The sequence below is a fragment of the Galeopterus variegatus genome, unplaced genomic scaffold, assembly GCF_000696425.1.
Source record: "Galeopterus variegatus unplaced genomic scaffold, G_variegatus-3.0.2 Scaffold16, whole genome shotgun sequence".
In the NCBI taxonomy this organism is placed as follows: domain Eukaryota; kingdom Metazoa; phylum Chordata; class Mammalia; order Dermoptera; family Cynocephalidae; genus Galeopterus; species Galeopterus variegatus.
The window spans coordinates 146,960-174,119 of record NW_007726127.1 but is presented as its reverse complement, the minus strand read 5'-3'; the positions used below and the strand labels follow the sequence as shown (position 1 = coordinate 174,119).

The 27,160-nt window shown below is 39.7% G+C and overlaps 2 protein-coding genes across 3 annotated transcripts in view; one reads left to right on the top strand and one right to left on the bottom strand.

Annotated features, from left to right (window-relative positions):
* Positions 1–7,545, top strand: part of HENMT1 (HEN1 methyltransferase homolog 1 (Arabidopsis)) — a 13,103-nt gene extending 5,558 nt beyond the window's left edge. For both annotated transcript variants that reach the window (XM_008566242.1, XM_008566248.1), the window contains 4 exons: positions 306–440; positions 4,887–5,066; positions 5,988–6,165; positions 6,774–7,545. In XM_008566242.1, coding sequence (XP_008564464.1) covers positions 306–440; positions 4,887–5,066; positions 5,988–6,165; positions 6,774–7,202 — 922 coding nt within the window. In that variant the 3' untranslated portion in view covers positions 7,203–7,545. The remainder of the gene's footprint in view (positions 1–305; positions 441–4,886; positions 5,067–5,987; positions 6,166–6,773) is intronic.
* A 10,290-nt stretch (positions 7,546–17,835) lies between these two features.
* Positions 17,836–27,160, bottom strand: part of FAM102B (family with sequence similarity 102, member B) — a 68,594-nt gene continuing 59,269 nt past the window's right edge. The window contains exons 8-11 of the mRNA XM_008566230.1: positions 26,930–27,119; positions 26,704–26,831; positions 25,864–25,933; positions 17,836–19,016 (exon numbers count right to left, since the gene is read on the bottom strand). Coding sequence (XP_008564452.1) covers positions 18,974–19,016; positions 25,864–25,933; positions 26,704–26,831; positions 26,930–27,119 — 431 coding nt within the window. The 3' untranslated portion in view covers positions 17,836–18,973. The remainder of the gene's footprint in view (positions 19,017–25,863; positions 25,934–26,703; positions 26,832–26,929; positions 27,120–27,160) is intronic.

Below are 27,160 nucleotides of genomic sequence, written 5' to 3'. Positions count from 1 at the left end.
CCCCCAAAAAAAAAAAAAAAAAAAAAAGAAAATCACTGATCCAAATGGTGAGCTGGAAGACCAAAAGTATTACAAATGAGAACAATGTCAAATATTCAAAGTCTTGTTCTCATTAACCAGTAACTTCTCATTGTGAGAGGAGGTTGCCCTGTGGCCTGGTTTATTGATATAAGGAAAACAGGCTATGTCAGACTTATATTAATAAGGTAGAAGATAATTATTAGAGGATCTGAGTTCAGTGAATGTTGAGATTTTTCTACATAGATTGTGTTCAAAATGTTTCTTCTGCAATAATTCTTTTGCAGGGATAAGTTATCTCCCTTCATGGGGGATTTTCTGAAACCCCGGGATCTGGATTTGACTATTACCTTGTATCATGGCTCTGCTGTGGAGAGAGACTCTCGTTTGCTTGGATTCGACTTGATAACATGTATTGAATTGTAAGTTTTAAACTGATATTATACTTAAACCGATACTGATACAGTACTGTATAACTGCTCATTTGAAAAATCTTGAAGAATTAGTCTCAGTAATTGTAGTGTCCTAAATATTTAGGTCTTGATTATTATTTATAAAGAAAATTGCTCAGGATATCTTTTCACTCTCCTTTTTTCAACTTTTGGTGCCCAGAAAGTAATACCCCAAAGTGAAGGCCTCAGAAGCAACCTCAAAACCAGTTTTCCTCTGACCTTCTCTTGCCCTCCTGTCCCAGCTTCATTCTCCCCTGAGGCATGCCATAGATACTAGATTTCTTCTTCCCCAGGCAGATCATAGATATACCCTAACCTCCTCCCCTGAACCCCCTTTTTGTCTTAGAGCTGGCCATAAAGAAATTCTCTGACCTACCTTATCTGCTTGTAGGTCATAAGACCCCCATTCCAGAAACAGTTCTGCCTAATATCCTGGAGGACTGAATGATACACAGAGAGAAAAATCTGAATAGATAGGCCTTGCTGGGTTTTCCCACTCAGTCTATTAGCATTAAATCACACTTTTCTTGTCCAGTCACATTTCTACAACACTGTGCCTGCTTCATAGAACTTAAGCATAAATATGGACAATTTTCCCTATATCTTTGGGTCTTCATTCTGTAGGCTGCCATGTCATGTAAAACTATGATGTAATAAAATTTCGTTATGCCTTTTCTTCAAATTAATCTGTTTATTAGGTGATTTTTTTAGAGAACCTTCAGGAGGTTGAAGGGGATATCTTCCCTTGGCCCCTACACAGTATTTTACTTGGAAATTTCAGGTGTACAGACGAGGTGAAAAAAATAAACAGTACCAAGAACATCCACATACCCTTTATCCAGATTCACCTATTGTTAACATTTTCCTTTTTCTTTATCATTTGTTACTGGCACATTACTAGAGTTCCATTCAGTCATTAATAATTAATCCAGTCCATCATCATATTGCATGAATATGTCTCCCAGGGTGAGGCCACTCAGTTTGCAGGCTTCCATTCAATCTTGTCAGGTTTCAAAAGCAAGGTGCTCTCAGCAAACATAGCTTCACCCTTTCAGGCATCTGGTATGAGTGAGCTAAGAGACACTGTCATCTCTTGCTCTGAGCCTCTTTCGAAGTGTTAATGTAATATTGGATATTCCTTATTTCATAACACCTTTGTTTTTGTACCCTCAGCTACTGTTCTTCCTTCTCTCAGTAAGTTTATATGGGGCATCCACATTAAAGGGGCTCCTTAAGCACAGCATTTGCCCTGACCTGGGTAATGGGTATATTCAGCAGGTAAATATCATTGTAAAGCCAGTTCCATGTGGCCCACATATGAAGCATACCAGCTGCTTCATCTGTGATGTTTGACTTGGCACATACAGGGGAAATTAGGCAGTCCCCTTTCTCAGGGTAAACAAACCTTACTATGGCTTTTATCCAGTCCCCAGGCTGGCTGTTGGCTCTTCCCTTGGGAATAACCTCCTGTGTGTCTGTATCATATGTAGCCATCTATGATTGTTCTATAGTGAGTCATGGGTCCTTCATCAACCCAAACATACTCCTGTACTATGCAGCGTTTAAAAGCAAATATACTCCTCCTAAATTTGACTCTCAGAATCCATTTTAGTAAAGCAAGAATCTGATGATACTAGTCTACAAAATGAGGGAATTCCTTCACATTATACCCATTAGTTTCAATAGTTGCTTGGTTTTGCCATTCCCCCACATTGACTGCCTTCTTGGTTATCACAGGTCTTAGAGATACTTTCTGTTGTCCCTGCATAATTATTCCCTTGGGGCGCAGCTTTGAGGCTAGTGGCTGAGGTTCAGCCCATCTGAAATCTGAGCTTTGGTCTAGCATCAAGGTATGATCCCGCACTCTCTTTTAATTTCATTTTAGCTATTACAGATAACAATAACCAAAGGATTGAATATTTTGCTTTTTTCTTATTTGCTCTTTTTTTTTTTTTTTGGTGTATGGCCAGTATGGGGATCCAAATCCTTGGCCTTGGTGTTATAACTAGTTTGCATTTCCTTATGCATCCATTGAACCAAGTCTCCAGGAGTTGGATCCATTTCTAAATTCCACTGGTAACTTAGAGTAACTGACTGCAGCACAGCTGTGGCTCCATACCATGGGTGACCACATGGCCACCCAGGAATCAAAGATTCCTCATCTTGCAACCTTTCATCCTTTTTCTTCCAAAGCCACATGTTTCCATGAGCCAGAGCCATTCTAGCAAATCCCACTTCGCTGACGTCAGGTGAGTGAGGAAAAAAAACCACAAGCTATTTCCCTCTGCTCTCACAGCACAATCATCAACACAGAAGACTGACCTCTGTGACTAAATTGTGGGGATTTCTCCCTACCAGCGAGCAATCAGTTCTGCAGCAGATACCAGCTAGGTGTCCTCTAATTCACGTTTGATGCTATCTACCTGGAGATAGCGTCAGATCCCATAACGGGATCCCATAAGACTGTGTCCCACTTCAGAAACCAGACCCAACCCCAGGTTATTTTATCTGTGCTTCTAACCCACTGATCAGGGTTCCCACAACCCCTTCCTCACGTTTGATTGATTTGCTGAGTGGCTCACAGAACCCAGGGAAACATGTCCTTCTGTTTGCCCATTTACAGATGAAGAAATACATAGAGTGAGGTATGAGAAAAGGGGTACTGAGTTTCCATGCCCTCCCTTGGGGCACCGCCCTCTAGGAACCTCCACATGTTCAGTCGTCTGGAAGTTCCTCCACTCTATAATTACTCTTTTGTTTTGCCTTTTTCTCTTACAACTAATAAGCAGTCTGGGAGACACATTGAGACCATGCAGATGTCTGGCCACTCATCTGTATTTCTCCCTAGATTTAGCCTTATGAATGATTCTTGTCTGACCTAATCTTTATTACATGGGGACAAATGATTTTTGCAATCCAAGTACTCCCACTACATTTACCAAAAAACCTTTGGCATTTTACCATGAGCATAGAGCTGTCTCTTCTCCCCATTTATCATCAGTATGGGAACTCATGAATTCCTATTTTTTAATGGTTTGTGATTTGTTACTGCACTTAATTTATAGCAATCCTCCCTTATCGTAGGTTTCACTTTCTGTGGTTTCAGTTACATGGGAGTCAACCATGGTCTGGAACTATTAAATGGAAAATTCTAGAAATAAACAATCCATAAGTTTTAAAATGCAGCCTGTTCTGAGTAGCGTGATGAAATCTCATGCTGTCTCACTCTGTCCCACCTGGGATGTGAATGATCCCTTTATCCAGTGTCTCCACACTGTAGATGCTGCCCGTTACATTTTTTTTTGGCTGGCCAGTACAGGGACATCAGTCACTTAGTATCTGTCTCAGTTATTAGATCTGCTTTTGTGGTATCATAGTGCTTGTGTTTAAGTAACCCTCATTTTACTTAAAAATGGACCCAAAGTGCAAGAGTAGTCATGCTGGTAATTTGGATACACCAAAGAGAAGCCGTAAAGTGCTTCTTTTCAGTGAAAAGGTGAAAGTTCTTGACTTAATAAGAAAAAAAAAAAAAAATCATATGCTGAGGTTGCTAGAATCTGTAATAACAAATGTTCTATCCTGAAATTGCGAAGGAAAAAGAAATTTGTGCTAGTTTTGCTGTTAACACTTCAAACTGCAAAAGTTAAGGACACAGTACGTGATAAATGTTTAGTTGAGATGGAAAAGCTGTAAATTTGTGGGTGGAAGACATGAACAGAAAATTGTACCGAGTGATGGCAGTTGGGTTTGGTACTATGTGTGGTTTCAGGCATCCACTGGGGATCTTGGAAGCTATCCCCTGTGGATAGGGGGGACTATTATCCAATCTACAGTCCATACTCAAAATTCATCAGCCGTTCCACTAATGTCTTATTATAACTATTCTAAAATTTAGCCATAATTTAAAATGGTCCAGGATCATACGGTGCATTTAGTTGTCATGTCTATTTCATCTCCATTAATCTGGAACAGGTCTGCTCAGTCTGCTTTGTCTTATTTGCCCTTGATGTTTCTGATGAATACATGCTAATTATTTTGTAGAATGTTCCTCAAACTGGAGGAACATTTGTCTATTTCCTCATTATTAGATTCAGGGTATGCATTTTTGACAAAAATACCATAGAAGTGATGTTTGTATCCTTTTTGTGCATTATGTCAGCTCAAATACCTTTTCTAGAGGTATTGGTAATGAGGCTCATACATGAAAGGACTTTAGTTGGATAAGGGAGCACCATGGTGGAGTTGGGGGTGGAAGCGATGAGAGTATATGAATGATTGTTCTTAGGTCATTTGAGCATTATTACATATTCAAAGAAGAGAGAAACCAGTGTAGAGGTGGAAATTGTTTTGCTAAATCGGAAAGATACTTGCAAATGAAGCTAGATTTTATTATATCTTTCCCATTAACCATTTTAGAATAGAACATTTGGATTCAGGTGATCTGGCCAGATTTCCTGAAGTGGTATTTGGGTACCTGTCTCCAGCCATGGTCGTCATCAGCACACCAAACTCTGAATTCAATCCCCTGTTTCCTATAGTGACCTTAAGAGATTCAGATCATAAATTTGAATGGAACAGAATGGAGTTTCAGACCTGGTAAGTTCAGAAGAGTTTTTGTTTGTTTGAGTTTTGGGATCCTTCTGGAGTTTAAAATCCTAGGAAGTAAAACTTGATATGTATATATTACCCAAATTGTTTCGTATTTTATTCCAATAAAATTGATTCCCAATATGTGTCTTAACATGAAATAAAATCATAAAGGGACTGCCACATTTGGGCGAGTGTGGAAAGGGTGTGTGGGCACCAGGTACCTTCTCTGTGAAGGCGTCTGCAGTGTTGGTGTGGAGGTGAGGAACAAAACAGAGGGAAGATTTGGGGCTGTGAGGGTGAGCCTCATGCCCCTGCCCAGGGGTATCTCCTCAGGTGTGGTCACATTTTCTGGTGTAATTGCAAACCCAAATAGGCTATAAGGGGTTGTAACCCTTGTGGTCTCCTTGTCCACCCCTATGCACTGCCCTATGACTTTCCTTTTCTCTTCCACATTATTGTGGTAACTTGAAAACCAATATTGTAACATTGCCTCTGCTCCTGACAGAAATAAAGCAAACCTGTGATGTGGCATTATGTAGTGTTGTAGGAACTTGTAACTCAGAAGTATTTTAGGGCCGGCCCGGTGGCGCACTGGATAGTGCGCCGCTTGGGAAGTGTGGCGGCGCTCCCGCCCGAGGGTTCGGATCCCACATACGGACCGGTTCCCGCTCACTGGTTGAGCGAGGCACGGGAGCAACGCCGAGGGTTGCGATCCCGTTGCCGGTCCCCGGTCCGGTACGGGGGCAACACTGGGGGTTGCGATCCGTTGCCGGACACGGAAAAAGACAAAAGACAAAAAAAAAAAAAAAGAAGTATTTTAGTTCATTGTATTTTTCATGTTTTACTGTACTACTGACCAGAGTTGTTGCTTATTTAATGATAGCTCTAAACTTAGAAAAATGATTTCTTTCCTTATTTTGATATCAGGTCTCTATATGTGGCAAAATGCTACAATTACTCTGTGGAGTTTACTGGTGTGGGGGAACCACCTGCTGGAGCTGAGAGCGTTGGATTCTGTACCCAGATAGGCATCTTCCGGAAAAATGGAGGAAGGGCAACGGAATCATGTGTTTCAGAGCAGCACCACCACCATGTTTATAAAGCTGTGAGTATTCTTTATGAACTAGCTGTCAGGGCAAGAAATACATTTATTAGGATGGTGAACCTTTTTTTTTTGGTGAGTCCCCAGAGTAGAGATGAGTGTAAATGACCTTCTTCTGAGGTTCCCCCAGGAAAATCCTTCAGGACCCACCACTGCTGGCAGGGTTGGCCTAGGGTACCCTTCTAGACGGTCAAGAGAAAAGCCAGCAGGAGTTACTTCCCAGCTGCCTCAGGAAATGATCACATCAGAACTGTGCCTCTAGGCTTCTCACACCCTTTTGGTTTAAAGATGTGGGGTGAAGAAACACATTATCCCTTTTAACTTAACCATTTTTCTTTTTTCACTCTTTCCCTGTAATATCAAGTAGGAATAATGGATTAGTGTGAATTGGTAGAAGCCTGGCTCAGAGGCATTGGGCATTAGAATTAGAAAGCAAATCAGATAGTTGTCTGTGTGTCAGTAGTTTGACTCCCATGATAATTGAGGCATTTACGATTAGCAGGATCAGACACATCCAGTATGTATGTATAGTTAATTCTTATGTGGCAAAAAGTTACTGATGGCTTTGAAAATTTTCCTATATTCTAAGGGTCTTGTTTTTTCCCCTTCAGGTTTTCACAACCTCATACCCAAGTTTGAAACAGGAAAGATTCCTCAGACTTGTGTTGGTTAACGAAGTGTCCCAACAAGTGGAAAGCTTGCGAGTGAGGTATCTGCGCAGGCTGAAAGAACAGGAGGACAGGGAATCTGGTAATGAGCCAAAAGACACGGGCTGCTCAGATACCCACATCCCATGCTTTGGACCAGTCTTCACAGAGGATGAAAAAGCCAGAATAGAGAAGTCTCCCAAACCCTTCTGCGTTGGAGATAAGTTTTTTGTACCCCTGCAAAGACTTCTTGCTTATCCCAAGCTGAACCGCTTATGTGCAGAGGAAGAGATGATGAGATCAGTCATTGCTGACTCAGTAGATTTGAGTGTTGATGGTTCTGCAGTGGTGGTTGACCTGCATTATTATTCTGATTATGTGTTTGATTTTTGAGCCATCCTTATTTCCTGAAATTCAGGGTCTCAGTGATAGTCGGGCTCACTTAGAATTTAATTTAAACTTTTTATGTAGTCATGATACAAATAACTTTCAAAGTTTTAACACCCAAGTCCATGTTGCAAGCTGGTAGATATGCTGGACATATAGCAATGCTGCTGTAAACCTGAGAAAGGTGTTGGGTTTAACTGAAAGTGGTGTGCTTTCCTTTGACATTAGAATTTTTCTTTGATGTTTTCCCAGTGGTGAAATTGGATGTGGTAATCTGTTAATTTTGAACTTATTTGTGTGTGTGTTAGAGCCATGTGTTGAATGTGACATTAAAATAATAATTATCAAATATGCTGTTTAAAACTTTTTCCCAGGAGGTGAGTGCAGCTTTAAAATCTTTCTAGGATTCTCTGTCTCCTTTGGACCAAATTCTTTTTTTTTTTTTCCTTTTTGTCTTTTTTTGTGTCCGGCAACGGATCGCAACCCTCAGTGTCGCGCCCGTACCGGACCGGGACCGGCAACGGGATCGCAACCCTGGGTGTTGGGCCCGCACCTCGCTCAGCCAGTGAGCGGGAACCGGTCTGTATGTGGGATCCGAACCCTCGGCGGGAGCGCCACCGCACTCCCAAGCGGCGAACCATAGCAGTGCGCCACCGGGCCGGCCCCAAATTCTAACCTCTATAATACTTAACCTAAAACATTATACAAAACAGAAACAGGTGTTTGAGGGGCATAGAAACCTCTTCATGACGTAAACGGTGTCTGTGTTTTTTGAGCACCCTTTTCTCCAGGAGCTTCCTAGTTGGAATTGGGGTGGTAGTCACAATGGGAGAAAGAAATACAGCTTCACTCGATGAGGGGGAAAACAGTGGTTTAAATGAGATATTTCTTTCTGAGGCACTTGAGTCCTGAGGTCTTAAAGACCCTGATGTCCATCTTGCTTGTGGCTTACTTAGCTTGCCACTTCAGGGACAAAGATGGAGATTTGAGTTCTAGCTACCTCTAGCTTATTCCAAACCAGCAGAAAGGAAGAGAAGAAGAAGGACAAAGGGCTTCTGCCAGCTGTCTGGTCAGGTTTGCTACAAGTTGTTATGCGGCAAGACTGCCTACTTCTTGTTGACCAGAATGAAGTCTTATGGCCGCCCGCAGCAGCAAAGGAAGCTGGGAAGTGTAGTCTTATTCTGGGAGGCCATGTGTCTACATGGTGGTCTGCAAGGAACAAGGGGAGAAAGGAAGGACACGTGGCAACTAACCTTCTTTGCCACAACTGGAATATCCTGACCAACCTGAAATGGGGGTTGTGCTGGTGCAGTTGGTGCCTGGGAAATGTTTCTGGAGACAGCGATTCTAAAGCTGAGTTTTAAAGGGTGAATAATTTAGATGGAAAGAGGATTTGGTGGTGGTGGTTGCTGGGGGGAATGAAGGGATTCTGGAAGAAAACAGTCTTTTAATCACATACCCACTACTAACCAACTGTTTTCTTCTTAAATTTCCAGCACCTACACTGATTTCCCCCAGATGCTTAACCATGCCCATGATGTAAAGAGTTGCATCTCTTCCCACCCCCACCTCCATCCCCACAGCCCCGTCTGTCCTCATCTTTCTGGGCTTCTGCACAACTTTCACCCTAAGGCTCTCTTCTCATGGTTGCTCTTCTATGTTAGAGCATCCTGTACCTACATTCTTGAGATATTTATGTCTTTACCCCCCACCTTGATAAAGGCCTTTCTTTGCACATCAAAAGGTGCATGAATACTCTAATCCAGGCGTCAGCAAACACTTTTATAGGGCTAGATAGTAAATCTTTGCAGGCCATCCTCTCTCTATCACAACCAATCAACTCTGCTTGAGTTGAGTCATAAAAGCAGCCACAAATAAAACATAAGCAAGAGAGTGTGCCTATGTTCACTAGAACATTTGTTAAAAAAGGAAGCTGCCAAATTTTGTCCATGATTTGCAGACCTTTGTTCTAAACAAAAAGTCACGCGCCCCTACCCTTTAGCAGCACAGAAATGGTGGTCTTTCTAAAGAGAAAAAGCAATTAGAGATTTAATTCCCTACTGCTATAAATCCCTATTGCTGTAAATGCAGAAGCAGCCAAAGTCAGGTTTGCTAAGGGAATTTTTATCTCATTTATGTGTTAAGTGGGGGGAAATAACCACATTATAAAGTTCTTGTAAACACTAAGGGTATATAGTGCCTGGCACAAGGTAAGTGTTCCATCCGAGGTAGCTGTGTTAATCTTAGGAAGTGTCAGATAATTTCAACATCCGTTCTGGATAGTAAGGCTCATTCTTATATCCAGGCAGCTAATTGTCACAGCACTGCACGTTGTAGACCTAGAGAATGAACATTGTCATTCTTCCATGAGACTGTTTCTAAGAGGGATTGGTCAAATGCCTACCCAGCAGGTTTTAGGAAACAAGCAGAACAGCGGCAACTCTACATTTGGTATGTATACAATCCCTTCTGCTCTCTATACAGAATGAGTTGTATGTAGCTCCATGCCAGATGTGTGGTGCCTCACAGACACTGCCGAGTGTGGGGATCTGCTGAAACCAGGTATAGTCCTTTCCAGCACTCCTCCTGTTAATTAAGCTGTTATCTGCTCTTCCTTCACAACTCCTCATAAGGCAGCCCAGGGTGTGGCTCTGGATGGCCAATCTCTCCTCTTCCCTACCCCATTCAGTTCTGAGAAAAAGTTTCCAGGAGCTTCCTGAGGTGGGGCATGGGAAAGGAACTTTCTGGGCTCTTAAAATATTTGTGCTATCTCCACATCTGAAACTTCATAGTCATATGCCTTGTTATGAGTGGGCTTTTTAGGCCCCTTTTATCTGGGAAAGTTTTTATGTGATAAATTTAATACATTTTCTTCCCTTTGCTTTCTTATTGGGGAACTCCAACTGGTTATATATAGTACCTTATATGTTAGGCAAAGCATATTTGTTGCTGTCATAATCCCAGGGCTAAGCCTTGGTTTTAGATCATGTGGTTTGAGACACTTTCCGGTTGCAGACATTGTTAGAGGGGAAACACATTCCATTTCAAGCTTAAATTCTGGCTGAAACTTGACCCTAAGATGTTTGAAATCTTGATGAGGAAGGTGGTTGTTACCTTTCCTCCAAACCTCCTTCCAAATAAAACCCAAAAGCAAACAAAAACCAAACCCCCAAATCCTGCCAATTAAAAATGGCAAATTGTTTTTCTATAATAACCTTAAAAAATTTTAATTCCAGGGCCGGCCCGGTGGCGCACTGGATAGTGCGCCGCTTGGGAAGTGCGGCGGCGCTCCCGCCCGAGGGTTCGGATCCCACATACAGACCGGTTCCATAGGTTTTTGCAGTCTAGTAGTTTTCAGTTCTCACCGGGCATCAATATTACCTGAGGAGTTTTAAAAAGCACAGATGCTTCCAGAAATTCTGAATTAATTGTTCTGGGAAGAGGACAAAGCATTGATATAGTTTTAAAAGAGCCCCAGCTGATTCTAATGTGCAGCCAGGGTTGAGAGCCACTGTTCTAAAAAACTGAAAGCTTGAAACTAGCTCTAAAGAGAACTAAAAGGGGCATTTAGCATTTGTCACTAATGGGAAGTGCGCGCACACACGCACACACATTAGGTTGCAGCTTTGCAGTCAGAAAAAAAAAAATTTTTTTTTAATTCCAAAGTAAAAGATTAAGACAGTTCAGAACTATATAGAATTTAAAGCAAACTTTGTAATAAAGACTTTAAAATTTTACCCTTAATACCTGCCCTCCTACCCCTCTTGGAAACTCGTGGCCTCTCAAATTGACTGCTTCTCCTGAAGGGAGCAACCCTGTCCACCATTCCTCATAGAATTCCAGCAGATAAAGTATCCTTCTTTGATACCACCAATTATTTTGCATAAATGGTATTTACTCTGTTTTTGATGCAACTTCCTTTATCATTGGCAATATATTTTATAAACACATCTAGATGCAGTCCATTCTTTATTGATTACATGCACTTTTACAAAACATTAATAGTAATGCAGAAAAGTTCATGCTAAGAAATCCAAATTGCTCCTAAGGATATAAAGGAGAAATGTTCCCAACATTTTGTCCCCTTCTTCCCCATTTCACTCCTCAGAGACAACTATCAAAGGTATCTTATGTTTCTTCCCAATTAACTACAAGTAGAGTCCAGTTTTGTAAGAACCAGTGGCCTTCTTGGGGACAGAGTATTCCTCTTTTCCTAGGAAAACCCATGTAGTTTGTAAATGTAAGGCAGAGAGACCTCAAGAACAGAAACTTAAGATGTTTTTGCTCCAAGGAATTCAACTGCACTGTATGGCAGCTGAACTCTTCGGAGCAACGTGGTTCTGTAGGAGGCGAGTTTCATCTGCAGGTTTTTCTTTGAGAGAAAGTTCTCACCACCACTCACCACTGCCCTCCCCCTGGACTAGATATGAAATGTGTTACCAGGTTTTAGTCGGAACATCCCTGGCCCTGGAGATCTGGGGAAGATTTGCCTCCAACTCCTATTTCCATGGGCTGAGCAACTCCAATACCCTTTTTAAGATGTCTGCGATTTCCCAGAAGCTTAAGTTATCACAGTACTGCTTCCTTCACATTCAGTTCCCACACATTGAGACATGAAACTCGACCCCTTCAGTGTTTCCACAGGAGTCTCCAAACGCCATAGATGTCCGCCCTACCCTTTTCCTCCCACAGCAGCAGCACCCCCCACACCCAGCTCCCATCCTTCACTGTCATCTCTTGTCTGATTTCTGTCCTTCCTCTCTACAGCATGTCCAGCAGTTTAGCGCTCTTATAGTGCTGTTCTCAGCACTCAATTCTGTGAGTGGTTGTCAAGGAATAATTGCAAATAAAGGTAATTCCCTCAGAGTCTGGATGCCAACAACATAAAAATTATCTTCACCTCATTATACCTGGTCTGGTGGAGATTGCGTGTGTTGAGCATTGGCAGGAAGTCAGGGACTGAGCAGCGTCAGTGGTGGTAATGTGGAATTTTCTGAACATTGAGCTTTGAGAACCATGGATTTCTGTCTTTATGGAGGATGCTAGGGGTTAACTACAGCAAATATGGTTGGTCGTTATATGATGCACATCTTTGGGGATATCCAGAAAAAAGGGACACAGGACTATTGCTGAGGGTCTAGCAAACAAGCTGGTAGGAGCTGGAAGTCATAGGAATTTGTACAGTTAATGTTAAATACAAGTTTTTGAAGCCAGTGGCATGCCAGTTACACACCTTTTATCTTGCAAATTAACAATTCATGCCTTCCCCCCAGCCCTCTTCTGCCCATTTATCTGTTGGGTTCTTAATGTTCCTGTCAAATTGTATGTACTCTTTGCTTGCATTCGTTTTGCCTCCATTGCTGCAATTATCCCATTTCTACCTATTCCATTTCATCCCCTATACTGTGACTCAGAATTAGTCAAATTAAACTGTTCATTTTATTGTCTTTCCCAGAAACACTACTCCCTGCTTGCACACCTCATCCTTGACCTATCAGACCCTTAGCTTTCATTGAATAGGCCTGTGTTTTCCCACTGCCCCGCCTTTGTCCAGGCCTGTCCCTGTCTGTGTGCTCTTTTATCATGCTGCCCACCGAGTGCTTTCTGGTAGAAATCTTTGTGGAACTGTACTTACAGAATCTTTCATGAATCCCACACCAAAGGAAACAATTGTACCTTATTTAAGCAGAATATGCAATGCTTTAAAATCTTTTTTGCAAGTACTTCAAGGTATTACAAATTATTACTGAAAAAAATACAATGTGTGTATTTCCTTTGCTCTTAATTCCATGGAATATATGGGAAATAGACACAGGATCACTTGGGAAAGGTGGATTTGAAGTTCAATGCCAGAAGGTGGCACACTTTTCCTACTTAAAGTACACACTTGCTTTGAGGACTTCTTGATATAAATGAGGAGCAAAAAAAAAAATCTTAACCATGCCAGCTTTCTGTAGAGTTTTGCAATTTTTTGCAATGCACTCTCAGGAAAATCACTGTTGAGATGGGTTTTAAAGATCTAGTGGTGAAATCAGTTTCTCAAGAGAAATGGTTGAGGAGACATCTTAACCTAGGTGAGTTATACCTGCATAGGAATGGGGCCTAAGCTAATTCATATAGGAAGGTCTCTGACATTTCCTTATTACATAGGCTCTTATGGAATAGAAATCACTGATCCAGGGAATGTCTAAATTTAAACCTTCCTTGTCTGTTTCCTAATTATTTGTTACATTTTGTAAAATATGGGATGGATTAACTCCATCAATGATTTGTTACCTATCATACAAATGGAAGGAAAGATTTCGTTATGTGCTACTACCAGATAAGTGACACATAGGTACAGGAAAGGAAGAGGTGAAAATATGTGAGAGAAAGGGAAGGATGGACAGAGGAAGAGGAAAGCCAAGCCACTAGTTGTTAAGGAAAGGTGGGCTAAGTCATAAGAAAGAAGGCTGGGCCTAGGAACTCCATACCAGAGATGTGGGAAAGGAGGTCTGAAGGGGAAGACCAGCGGTCCTGCCAGCTTCTGCTGTGATCTGGTACAAAGTCAACCTGGGTCATCCTGTAGGATCCTGTGTACTGGGGAGGAGTTTGGAGGATTTCCCCTAGAGTGCCTGTACCATACCCCCTTTCTGCCATCAAGCAGGGTGCTTTATTCTTAGTTCTCATAACCTTTTATAATCTGTACTGTCCAGAGAAGCCTGACAATCTGCAGAGAAGGATCTGGGTTCAAAATCATACTAAACCATAGTTCTTTATTAATCTTAAACTGCTATTATAATTTGAATATCAGCAGAGGGAACAGGTTGACATTGTTTTTTCCCCTCTGAGGACATTCTAGTCAAAGAGAAGAACAGTCTGTACAAGGGTATGGGTGACACTGAATATCATCTAAGTAATGATCTTAAACTCTAATAGTGGCACATTTAATAACCATCTGTGTGTCCAACACTAGAACTAATATGTGGATGTAGATGCTACACAAAGGCAAATTTTGGCTTGATAAAACACTGTGTGTACTAAATGGCATACTCCTAACCTTAGCTCATGTTTTCTTCATTGCCAATAGAGTTGGTGGTATTATCGCCATCCTAGATTAGAAAACAGGTTCAGAAGGGAGTTTGTATTCAGACTCAGGGCTGTCTTGCTCCCAAGCCCATGTCCATGCCACTGCAGGGGCTGCTTCCAGGTTCAAAGCGATGTCGGCCACTGAAGGCGTGCAAGTCTGAGCTATACTACTAGTAATAAGAGAAACCCTCGGGAAAAGTTACATTGGCCTTTTCCCTGCTGTTTTCTTGGCATAATTTTCTGACAATCTTAACTAATATTAAATATAAAGATCATCTGAACTTTTAAGATATGATTTTTATTGAACCATGTATAAGAGTCACCTTTATATTATTATGAACACTTTACAAATAAGAAAATTAGTTTTTGTTAAAAAAAATTCCTGGATTTATCATTGTACAGTTGAAACAAATATAATACATAAATATGAAGGTCATTCTCCAAGTATTAGAACAGAATACTGATAGAATCACTTCAATAAAATTTTCCGTAAACATTTACATGATTATACACACACGCTGTATCAACTTCCAAAGGATCAAATAAATACACGAGGAAAGTAATACCCAAAATAAGATGTATTTCTAAAAAATGAACTTCATATACTTTAAATGTCTTCTCCTGCATAGGATTTGGTCAATATCAGCAGAAGAATTTTGTTATATACATCACACTTGAGACATTTGAAAATACAGAATACCTTGTGTAAATTTTGTCAGCTTTGTAATGGGGAGGAGCCACATAGACTACCCACATGACCATTTAAAATATACTGTATATACATTTATCTCATGAAAATCACATACATAAGGGAATAAGGCCTTTAGTTCTAGAGCAGTCTTAAACAGGCTTAATATAGGTATATTTTAATTCTTTATGCTTTAGAGTTCATATTTTTTAACATCTCAGCTATTAAAATTATGCGTAGTACCTATGCCAACATGAGTATCAGCAATAACACAATTTCAACTACAGTACTTGATTACATTCACATGATGTACCATTTAAGAGAACTGACCAAATTAAGGAACTGTTAAAAATGCAAACCCGTCATATGAGCCCAGTATGTCTCTCAGAGCATTGCTATATATACTGGAAGCCTAAAACTTCAGAATGCTTCAGTGAAGTATTTAATACTGCCAGCTTGACACTGCAAAGTCATCTAGTTAGCATGGGAATATGAAAGTATAAAATTACTTCTGGATGTTTTAATTTATTAAAACTCACTGCTGCCTGAATTTGAATATATTTTGACTGGAGGCTAGTTGGTTTTTTTTCCTTCTAGCAACAAATGGGCTAAATGGTCAACTTTTGTGCTCATAGTTTTGTACAAAAAAGACTATACAGAAAAATCTTGTTTGGATATTATTCTGATAGTTTTATGCTGTAGTGGGATGGTGGAGTTTAGGATTCTTGGTCAAGACTTTTTTTCAGATTATAAGTACTAATCCATATTAGTTGTTTGTATGCAGAAGCCTTCAAAAACACTACCAAGGGGAGTCAACCTTTAAAAGTGTAAACTGCTGGCTCAGGGCCTTCTCTGCCCTTCACTGCCCTCCCCATCCTGTCTGGTCTCAGTCACCAGTTCAAGTCACAGGAAGTGGATCTCCTGCTTGGCCTGTATATTTTCCCAAACGATGCGTTTAAGACTCTTCCCTTATCTGATCACAAGTACATAGCTTTAAAATACTATAATCTTTTTCTTTAGAACAGAATTAGAAAAAGAAAGTGTTATATGAGGGTACTTTAAAAAGTTTGTGGAAAAATAGAATCAAAAGATAATATGAATCTTTCCATGAACTTTTTGAAGTGCCCTCGTACATCTGCAAATTCTTCAAGACTGGGTGATCAAAAATCTGAGTCAATATTTCAAAACCAATTTATTAAGAATCTAACTTTTCAAATCCAGTTTTCTAAACTTAGAATCAAAAGTGGACTTGGTATTTAATAAACCGATTTTTTCAGTAGCTATATAATTTAGATATTAACAATACATGCTCTAAGAAAAGAAAAACTGGAAAGTAAGGCCGACACTTAGGTATAACCCTTAACAAATATTTTGAAAGGATTGTAATGAAATTTGAATGCAAAGTATGCCAATGGAACACAGAATAAAATGAATCCAGACTTTCACTGACTACAGAGAACACAGCCATTAGTTTTTTTCCTTCCTAAGCAATGTTTCCATTTATTAAAATATTTGTTGTATTTACTCTACATAAATCAAGATGTATCTCATGGCTGCTAAAATTATAGAGGCATAATTATGCTTTTCAAAATTTCTCTACATTTTGTTTTTTTAAAAATTCTGCACCATTTTAAATACCAAGAACCAGTCTGATATAAAGGTATAGGGCCAAGAGCAGCCAAAGATGAGTAGAACAGAGGCACTGCCCTGATTATAGCACCTTTTACATGTCTGATGAATGTCCTCGCTGAACCTCGCTTACAATCTAGTTTTATCATTTTCAAAACTGCAAAGTCATTTGCAAAAGAGCCAATAAAAAGTATTACCATAGAAGAAATATTTTGAAAGTAGGAAAATATGTTTTTTTAAAATGTCATAATAAATATCTTCATATTTTTCTTAAAAACTTTTTTTTTTCGGGCCGGCCTGTGGCTCACTCGGGAGAGTGCGGTGCTGTTAACACCAAGGCCCCAGGTTCGGATCCCATATAGTGATGGCCGGTTAGCTCACTGGCTGAGCGTGGTGCTGACAACACCAAGTCTAGGGTTAAGATCCCATTATCGGTCATCTTTTAAAAAACAAACAAACGAACAAAAAAACACTTTTTTTTTTCCCCATAATATATAACAAATGGATCAATTCACTTGAAGACAGACAACAAATCTTTCCCACTTAAGATAACGTTTTCCCTGGTTAGAATAAAATGTTCCGGTCAATGTTTTTTTCTTCAAAATAAATCTTAAAAGATAAAAAATATAACTAATGACTCAGAAAACCCTCTCTCTCAACATTCAAAATATTCTAAAAGAGTGTCATCTTTTAAAAAATTTCAGAATCCATTTGTAAAAATAGTATTGGATTAATGTGGAATACCCAATCTTGAAATATTAAAAAAAGTCCTAACACGAACTATTCAAATTTTCCAAATCTCTAAATTAGGTATTAAAATAATATAATTTCTCCCTTATTTTTACAATTTGAAAATACCTAGACCAAAGTAATTCTATTCTGATATACTGTCTTTCTTGGACATGATTTTGAAAGTAAGGATTACTGGTTCTACAGAATCTACATTTTTCTTCAGTGGCTGAGTGATTCCAAGAAAGTTTATATCTTTCTACATGGAAACTGCCGCATAAGACCAGAAAAATTCTCAGGTTTATATGCTGTGCTGTTAAACTGGATCCAGACCAGATATTATTATTTTTTAATTTTTTAATTTTTTTTTCCTTTTTGTCTTTTTTCGTGACCGGCAACGGGACTGCAACCCTCGGTGTCGCACCCGCACCGCGCTCAACCAGTGAGCGGACCGGTCTCCATATGGGATCCGAACCCTCGGCGGGAGCGCTGCTGTGCTCCCAAGTGCCGCACTCTACCGAGTGCGCCACCGGGCCGGCCCAGACCAGATATTATTTTAAAAGCTATATTTGATGTATGTTATATTTTCCTCTTGCCTCAAAACAACTAACTTCTAATATAGTAAAGAAGAAAACATAGTATCTGATCGCGGGGAGCTAAAATAGATAACCACCAGACTGCATCAGTAATGTCAGGCAGCTGTTCTGTCTTCTATCCACCACCATGTCAGAATAATTTGCAGTTTCAGGTAAGTCTGAATTTACATAGAAAAGGCTGCTTTGTTTCTGATCATACCATAATTTTCCTCTTGATTTAAATTTTGATTCCTGAAACTAGCAGATCCTAATATTCAGTGAGTTAAAACAGCTCTTCTGCTATGTATATATTGGATATGAGACTTAGTTTGAATCTCTCATATAGTGCTAGTGGGGGTTCTGCAGCTCATGTAATATTAAAAACAAGTCATGATATATACTGCATAATAATGGCATTACATCCTTTCATGTATCTCAGATTTAAAAACACTTGTCATTTGATTTATGATTGATACATTTGGAATTATTAAGCACTTTACATATTTAAGCTGTAGGATATAACATTTTCCCAAAGCATAAACACTCATACTATCAATTATTGCTTCAAAAAGAGCTGATAAACTTAGTACAATATGTAGGTAATATAATATGAAATATTTTCCTTAACAAGAATAACTACCTTGACAAAATTTATAGGGTTTAAACTATATTGTCTTTCAAACATAAAATTAACAAAGCAAAACAAAACACAGAGCCCATATCTGTTGAGCACCTCTAACGGATTTTACACTTGAATACCAAAATTATACCCAGATGTGTATAATGTTTTCCCCACTGGGGTGATTTGAAAGAAAAAGCAGGCTTTTCATTATCATGTGCAGTGACCACAGAAGCCAAGTACTTCAAAGGCACACACTGGCACCCAGCCTGGAGACCACCATTCTTATGTTCCCTTTTGGTAAGTGGTGATTGCTTTCAAAGAAGAAATCAGCATTGGCTTTCCTCTTGATAGAAAACTTCATTTTTTTTAGGTTCACTTTTTCTTAAGTGCTTGAATAAAATGCCTTGATATATTAACTGCCTACATCTTAAATCCACAAGGAAACTTTAGTTCACCAGTTTGACTTCTAGCGTTTGATCACAACTTGTTCATAAGCTCCAGACCCCACCCTGAAACAGCAGAGAGAAAAAAAAAATTTCAAAATTTTGAGCTGTATGTAAGTTTCAAATTATTCTAAGTACCTTGCCCCCAGAGAGACGGTATACTAGGCATTTTTCTACTAGATTTGATATCTATGAGGTTTAAAGGTATCACAGATAGAAAATACTTAATATTAAATATTTATGGTTAATATACCGGATATAAAACCCCAATCCTCTCATTCCCACAATAATCTAGTATATTTCCCAATACTTGACCTACCAAATTGCAGCAAGAAATATTCTCTCCAAATGTGTTTATATATAAATCCTAAAACCAGTCTCATCCAAGAGCATATACTGACCCTGGCAGTGCATCAGGCCTTGAAGTGAGTACAATGATAATCTTCTGTTGTAATAACAGCGTGGTGGGGCCAGCCCCATGGCTCACTTGGGAGAGTGTGGTGCTGACAGCGCCGACGCTGCGGGTTCTGATCCTATATAGGGATGGCCAGTGCGCTCAATGGCTGAGCGTGGTGCGGACAACACCAAGCCAAGGGTTACGATCGATCCCCTGCCTTAATGCACCTTTCTAGAAAGTGTGAGGATTCCTTTAGTTGATATGCAAATGTCTTTATAGGGAGTCACTATTGTAAACTATACCTGTGTAATGTAGATTTAAAGGGAAAATGATCATGAGGAACGGTTTATTTCACTAGCTTGGTGTGGCAGACTGTTGGTTGTCCCCTCAAATCTATTCTCCCCTTCTTCATAGTTTCAGCTGGGTACAAGCTGCTTGGCTAGAGCCCAAATTTCCTAAACTCCCCTGTAGATAGATACGGCCATGTAACTTAAGTTTTTCTCCTATGGAACATGAATGGAAGAGATGTGTCAACTTCTGCCTCACTTGCTTAAAGGAAAATTGCTCGCCCCAGACTGGCAGTAATCCAGCATTGACAATGCAGCTGAGGAGGATAGTTAAATAACAAAATGGAGGTTACCTGGGTCAGTGAGTCACTTTTTGGAGCAAAGCTGTCTCATCAGCCTGGCCATTGTATTTTTGGGGCTCTTTGTTATAGCAGATTAGCCTTTATCCTAATATGCCAGGTACTCACCTCTATTAATGAAATATGGAGAATACTAAAAGACTTAAAATTTGCAAGCTTTGGGGCCGGCCCAGTGGCGCACTGGAGAGTGCGCTGCTTGGGAGTGCAGCAGCGCTCCCGCCGAGGGTTCGGATCCCATGTGGAGACCGGTTCCCGCTCACTGGCTGAGTGTGGTGCGGGTGCAACACTGAGGGTTGCGATCCCGTTACCGGTCAGTAAAAAAGAGACAAAAAGGAAAAAAAAAATTTGCAAGCTTTGTTAATAAAGTAACTTCAAAATAGGCTATTTATATTAAGTAATGGCCTCACAACACAAGTTTTTTTTTTTTTTTAAAGATGACCGGAAAGGGGATCTTAACCCTTGACTTGGTGTTGTCAGCACCACGCTCTCCAAGTGAGCTAACTGGCCATCCCTTTACAGGGATCTGAACTCTTGGCCTTGGTGTTATCAGCACCACACTCTCCCAAGTGAGCCACGGGCTGGCCCTACCAACACAAGGTTTTTTTCTTATTGTTGATGCTCTTAGTACCTTGGCTGTATGTTATAATGGACTGAACATGCATGTTACCTCTATTGTTTCTTGGTCTGGCAGGATAAAGGTTTTCTAAAGCCTGTAAAAAATATAAAATGTCTTTTCGATGGCAGCTGGTTTTATATTCTTGGAAGAGGATTATTCTACCCTTTCCTTGAAGCCTATTGAGGGATCAAGAGGAGAGTTGAAGGGGTGGTGTTGCATCGAAGGCGTGGGGATTATTACTTTTAGTTATCACCAGGCACCCATTTCCTCATCTGTGAAGATGTCAAGGTCTACCCTACTACCTGACATTTCATTCTGAGCATGCCAAGTTTAGTAAGCCCAGAAGCAACCACCATGACTGGTTTGTTCCCTTAATGGCATTTGAAGAGGAAATTCTAAAAGATGGAAGCAAAGCAGTGGTTACTAGTCCACCATGACTGAGTTGGACTTCTCAGTTGATTGCTCAGAGACTCCTATTCTTACAGATTCATTCTACAGAAGAAATGGGAGCATCCTCAACAGAATGCCAGTGAACACCCATTCATAGCTACAGATAGTCAAAATTTGAGGAAACCTTGGTGAACACCACTGCACACTGGCTTTTAGATGCTCTAAATAGGTTCTGCTTCTGGCCATGATAGAGAAACAAGACCAGACTTTCCCTCCTGCCTTAAATAACTGGAAAACTGGATAGAATATGTGGAATGACAATTTACACACACTGGACAACAGAGATTGAATGACTATGGTCCCAAGAAAAGGGAAATAAATGAAGAAAGGCTGACAACTGCCCCAGCTTGCAATCTGAAGCAGTTTCCTTTAGGATCCTCCCAGCCTGCAGTGCGGTGAGGGAGAGCTCAAACAGCCTGGTGGCCTCTTGGAGTGGAGCAGTCAGAGGTCAGAGCTCAGAGGGCTGGGGTCTAGAACTAGTAGGTCAAAATATGAGAAGGAGGGGTGGGGAAAAATAATGGCTGGAAATTACCAAATTTGATGAAAATTGTAAACTCACAGATCCAAGAAGCTCAATGAACCCCAAGCATTATAAACACAAAGAAAAACACACCAAGGCACATCAGAACTAAATTGCTAAAAATCAGTGAAGAGAAAATCTTAAAAGCAGTCAGATAAAAGGCAAATCACATATAGAGGAATTAAAATGAAAACAAGCGCAGACTTCTTGTCAGAAAAAAATGAAATGTCTCAAAGGCAGGCGAGGAGGTATATGCAGGTGTAAGAAACCCTCGGCCAGCCAGATTACTGCAGATTAGGACAGTAATCTAGGACACATTACTGCAGATATTTCTTGCCAGGTCTCTATGGCTTGTTGCTCTGTTCTCTTCATTCTCATGGGTTCTGTTTCTGAACTATGATTCTTGTGCTGCTTCTGTCCCTTGGTAAATGATTCTGGTTTCATCTGGTGCCACTACAGTTTATCTCACAGAAAGGATCTAATGCTATTACATTAGCTTCTCTAATAAATACCCACTAGCTACCGAGAGCCTATGTATACAAGCAGTGTGTTGGGCACTTCCAACTGATTAATTTCCAAAATAACTCTGCAAGATAGACCTTTAATTAGTGTATATAAAGTACTTGAGTGCTTACTGCATGACAGATATTGTTCTAAGCACTTAACATATCTTACCTCATCTAATTTAAACCTTATAACTCTTCTGAGGTATTTTCCATTATCATTTTTATTTTACAGTGAGGAAACTGAGGCAGAGAGAAGTGAAGTAACTTACTGAAGACATACAGCTAAGTGGTGCCGCTTGGTACTGAACCTGAGCAGCCCCACTCCACAGCCTGTGTTGTCAACCCCAGTAATGCAGTTCTCTTTTTGGTGGCAAGTGAGGGATGTGATTTGCTAGGATCATGGTTAAGCTGGGTCATTACGGCTAAACAGGAATGAAACCCATGTCTGTCTGACTCCATGGCCCATTCTCTTCCCACCATGACACACTGTCTCTGACATTCCTTGGCCTTTCTGTGGCATGTAATGTTAATCATCTACTTCAACCCCTAATTATTACTTTAGGCCTTTATGTATTGGGTTTATTCTAAAATTTGTTTGGAAAGGGGGTGGGAGCCAGAATTATTTTCTTTACTATATTTGCTTTATATCCTAGGTTATGAAGATACAATAAATATAGTAAAGAAAATAATAGTAAATATCTTTAAAATCTAGGATATAAAGCATGTATAATTTATTTTCTTTACTTACAGTGAGGAAAATTATACAAGCTTTATATCCTAGGTTCTAATTATTTCTCAACTAGAAATTACCTTTCCTTCCTCTGAATAATAACAAAACTAATAATAGCTTATAGTGAGAGCTTTCTGTCAGGCACTGTGTGAAACACTTTGCATAAATTGTCTAGTTTAATCCTTACAAAAATTCTATGAGTTAGGAAACTTATTTATGACTCTCATTTTATAGGTGGGACACAGACTTACAGAGGTTAATAACATCAGTAAATAGCGGAAAAGCTAGGATTTGACTCCAGGCAGTCTGATGAGACAGCCTGTGTTTTTGCTCATCTACTATGTAAACTCCTTTTGGATGGAACTATATCTTTTGCTGTTCTTCTACCTAAGTTAATAATAGCTAGGGCTTACTGAGTATATTATGTCATTTACCCTTTAGAAAAACCCTGTGACACAGGCATGATTATCCCCAATTTTCAACAGAGGCAATTAAAGTTCCATTGAAGTTAAGTGATTTACACAGGCCCCGAAAGTGGTCTGGCTAGGATGTGAACCTGTCTCTTTAACTCACAAACACACATTCTTCTCACCGTTCAAATCACTACCTCACAAACATTACCTAGAAAAGTAACCTGGTCCTCTGCTATTGGTCTCTCCTTGAGCTGATCTAACCTTCAAATTATGGCCAGTTACTGTTATGAAATGCCAATCCGATAGGTCACTACCCTGCAAGAATGACCAATGGCTCCCCACTATACATGAGAAAGGATAAACTCTTTGTTATGTCACTTTACTGAGGCCCTTTACAACCTTGGCACCAAGATTCTTGCCAACCTCACGTCCGTAAACTCCCTTTCACCAGGCCCTTCTCCTCTGAAGAACCTGTTCAATGGCAATTCTCTAAGTAGGTTATATTATTTATAAGCCAGTAAAGCACAGTGATTAAGTATGACAGGCTTTGGACTCAAAAGAGACATGAGTTTGAATCTTGGTTCTTACTAGTTTTCAGGCCTTGGGCAAATGACCTTTACTTCTTTGTATCTGTTTCCATTTGCAATTTTTATTTTTTTTAATTTATTTTTATTATTTTATCTTATTTTTTAAAAGATGAACAGTAAGGGGATCTTCACCTTTGATGTGGTGTTGTCAGCAACACGCTCTCCCAAGTGAGCTAACTCGCCATCCCTAATAGGGATCCGAACCAGCACCACACTCTCCCGAGGGAGCCACGGGCCGGCCCTTGTTTCCATTTTTTAAAAACCAACTATAGTATATTTTGAGTACTGAAAGAGATATTGTAAGAATTGGATAAAATACATATATGTGCCTGTGCCTGGCATATAATAAATGCTCAGTGTTATCTATAATTATTATACCTATAAGTTCATTCTTTTTGCTATTACCAGGAATACTAATCTTCCCCATATTTGCCTAATGGGCCACCACTTATCTTTTTTCTCCCAAAGATTCTCTTCAAGTGTCAGTACTTCCAGGAAGTTTTCTCTGTCTGAGTGAGGTCGCATCTCTCTTCTCTGAGAGTTCCCTCTACTTCTCTCTATTATAATACTTGTCATATTACTACAATTTTTAGTTAGTCTATCTCACCTGCTAGGAAGGGTCAGATAGTCAATATTTTAGGCTTGTGGGCCATACAGTCTCTGCTGCACTACTCAACTCTGCCACTGTAGTATTCAAAGCAGCCATATACTACATAATTAATAAGCGTGGTTGTGTCCCAATATAACTTTACAAAAACAGGCAGTGGGTCAACTTGGCCCACAGGCTGTAGACTGCCAACCCCATGTGCTAGACCATAGCTAACTGAGAGTAAGAGCTCGGTCTTTTATCTTTGCATCTTTCCCACAAGTTGGCCCAATAAATAGTTACTGATTTTTTTTTTTTTTGTCCTTTTTCGTGACCAGCAACGGATCGCAACCCTCAGTGTCGCGCCCGTACCGGACCGGGACTGGCAACGGGATCGCAACCCTCGGTGTTGCCCCCGCTCCTCGCTCAGCCAGTGAGCGGCTGGTCTGTATATGGGATCCGAACCCTCAGCGGGAGCGCCGCCGCGCTTCTCAAGCGGCGCACTGCTACAGTGTGCCACCGGGCCGGCCCAATAGTTACTGAATTTAACGAGTGGATAAGTCAATGAAAGTTAATGAAAGGTCTAAATTGTGTTACCTCTTTTATAAACCCCCTTTCAAATTACTCCCTCATAGCATCTTTATATGTCCCTCTCTTACCTACCTATCGTATCTGATTATAGTTGTTTATGTAGGTGTTTGCAGTTAGTTTCAATCATTGTCTTGGTCCAAGGGGTTCCCTCCCCCTGCAACTCTAATTTGCTCTGTAGTTGTGCGGGGACTCTACATAAATATTACATGGGAATAGTGAATATTGGGGTGCACAGAAGGGCAGGGACCGGGCTGTGGGAAGCAAGGGAACGAGAACTCCTAAGTTGTCTCAGCACCTGTGCTCACTAGTTTGCTGCAGCACTGAGAATCACTGTGGTAAGCCTGGCAGGTGACTTTTCTTCATCTAAACCTGAACAACTACTGAAATTATGTTTGATTTTCAGAACTTAGTTCTAAGTATGTCTGTTAGACTTTAGTGGGGTGGAGAAAACAGTAAAAGATAGGTGAATACCTTATGTTGCTAAGTGGCTGCATAACTACTCATAACAGATAAGACCACTGAAAATGTAATTTTGCTTTGATCTTTTGAAAATATCAGACTAAGAACTCTTTTCTTAAGGTCCTTTTTATATTGCACCTTACCCAATGCTCTACTGGTCCTCTACCAACATATTCCAAAAATACATTTAAGGAAATTAACAAACTAACTTATAAAATATAATGTCAAACATACTCATAGTAAGGAAAACCGAGAGCTACACTAGCAACTGTAACTCTTCTCACATACTTACTAATATTGGCGTTTTCTAGCCTCAGTCTAATAAAAACTTTGCAACCTTCACCTTCTACTCATGAACACTTTTTTTAAAAAAAAGCTTATATTTTATTAAGATACTATTTAGACTACATACCTATTTGGAAGATGATGACTGCCAAAGGTTGTACTTCCTCCAGGACCCACAAATAATCTCAGTCCTTCTTCTGTAACACACATTTAAAATGTTTGTTATATGTACAATTATTAGACTATTGTCAAATAATATTCATATTGTAATAATTCATATTTTATATCAGTTTATTAAAGAAACAAAAAACTTAAAAATCAATGTTACATACATGTTTTAAAACAGGCAATTTAAAAGACACCCTAAAGTTATTTCTCATTAATTTTCTGAAAGCTCTTTTCCTTTTAACTGAATAATAAAGACAGCTCTTCCTACAAATTTCCACAAGGTTTAATTATTTCTCTTTACAACCAGTTACATAGTGAAAGTAAGTCCATTGTTAAGTGCTCTCTATTCACACCAGCACGAGTAATTATACCTTTCAAATTGGTGGCATATAAATTTTCAGTTTCAGTGAAAATGCTAAGGAGGGAATGAAGGATTCTGTTATTTGCTATTGTTTCAAGACTACCACCCCGACCCTCCTTAAAGCACTTGTGACAGAAGCAGACGTTTATCATAAGGTATATGAACATGGTAGACACCGATACATAATTAAAAATACAATAAAAACTTTCTTTAAAATTGACCTCTTTTAAATAAAGTTTGTGTTTTTTCCTCAAATTCAATTTTCATTTGCAGAAATAAACAAGCTACCAAGTTATCTAGATATTTTTATGGGCATGAAATTTATTTTATAAATATGCAATAATCGGTATCATGATTACTACTGCCTCTTTATTGCTGACCACACGGATTACACAAACCTGGATTACAGAAATCTATACTTAACAGTTATCTACACACCTTCTGCACTGGAATCTAGGCTGAAGTCTTGACTTTGTAATATTTTCTCCACAATATCGTCTGCATCCACTCTGGTGTCATCAACTCGCTTCAGCTGAGATTCGACAGAATCTTGTTTCACTGGACATCTTTGAAAAGAAAAGTTTTTTCCTCTTTATTAATCATTTTATGAAAACAAAGTTTGTTTTTTTTAAATTTAAATTTATCCTTTAAACTGAAAGGAAACCTGTTGAGTTTTTCCAAGACTGCATCTTCTTTATCAGATGTATCAAGATTTGGTTCAGCTGTTTTTTGCTCAATTTCATCACATGGCTCTAGAATACTTTCAATTCCTGTTGATGTACTTCCCACTGAGGTATTTCTCCTGTGGCACAGCTCAGAGAAACTAGATGACCGGGAGTGACATGTACTATACCCTGTCAGAGAAAATCACTTTGGATATAATACTAACATCCAA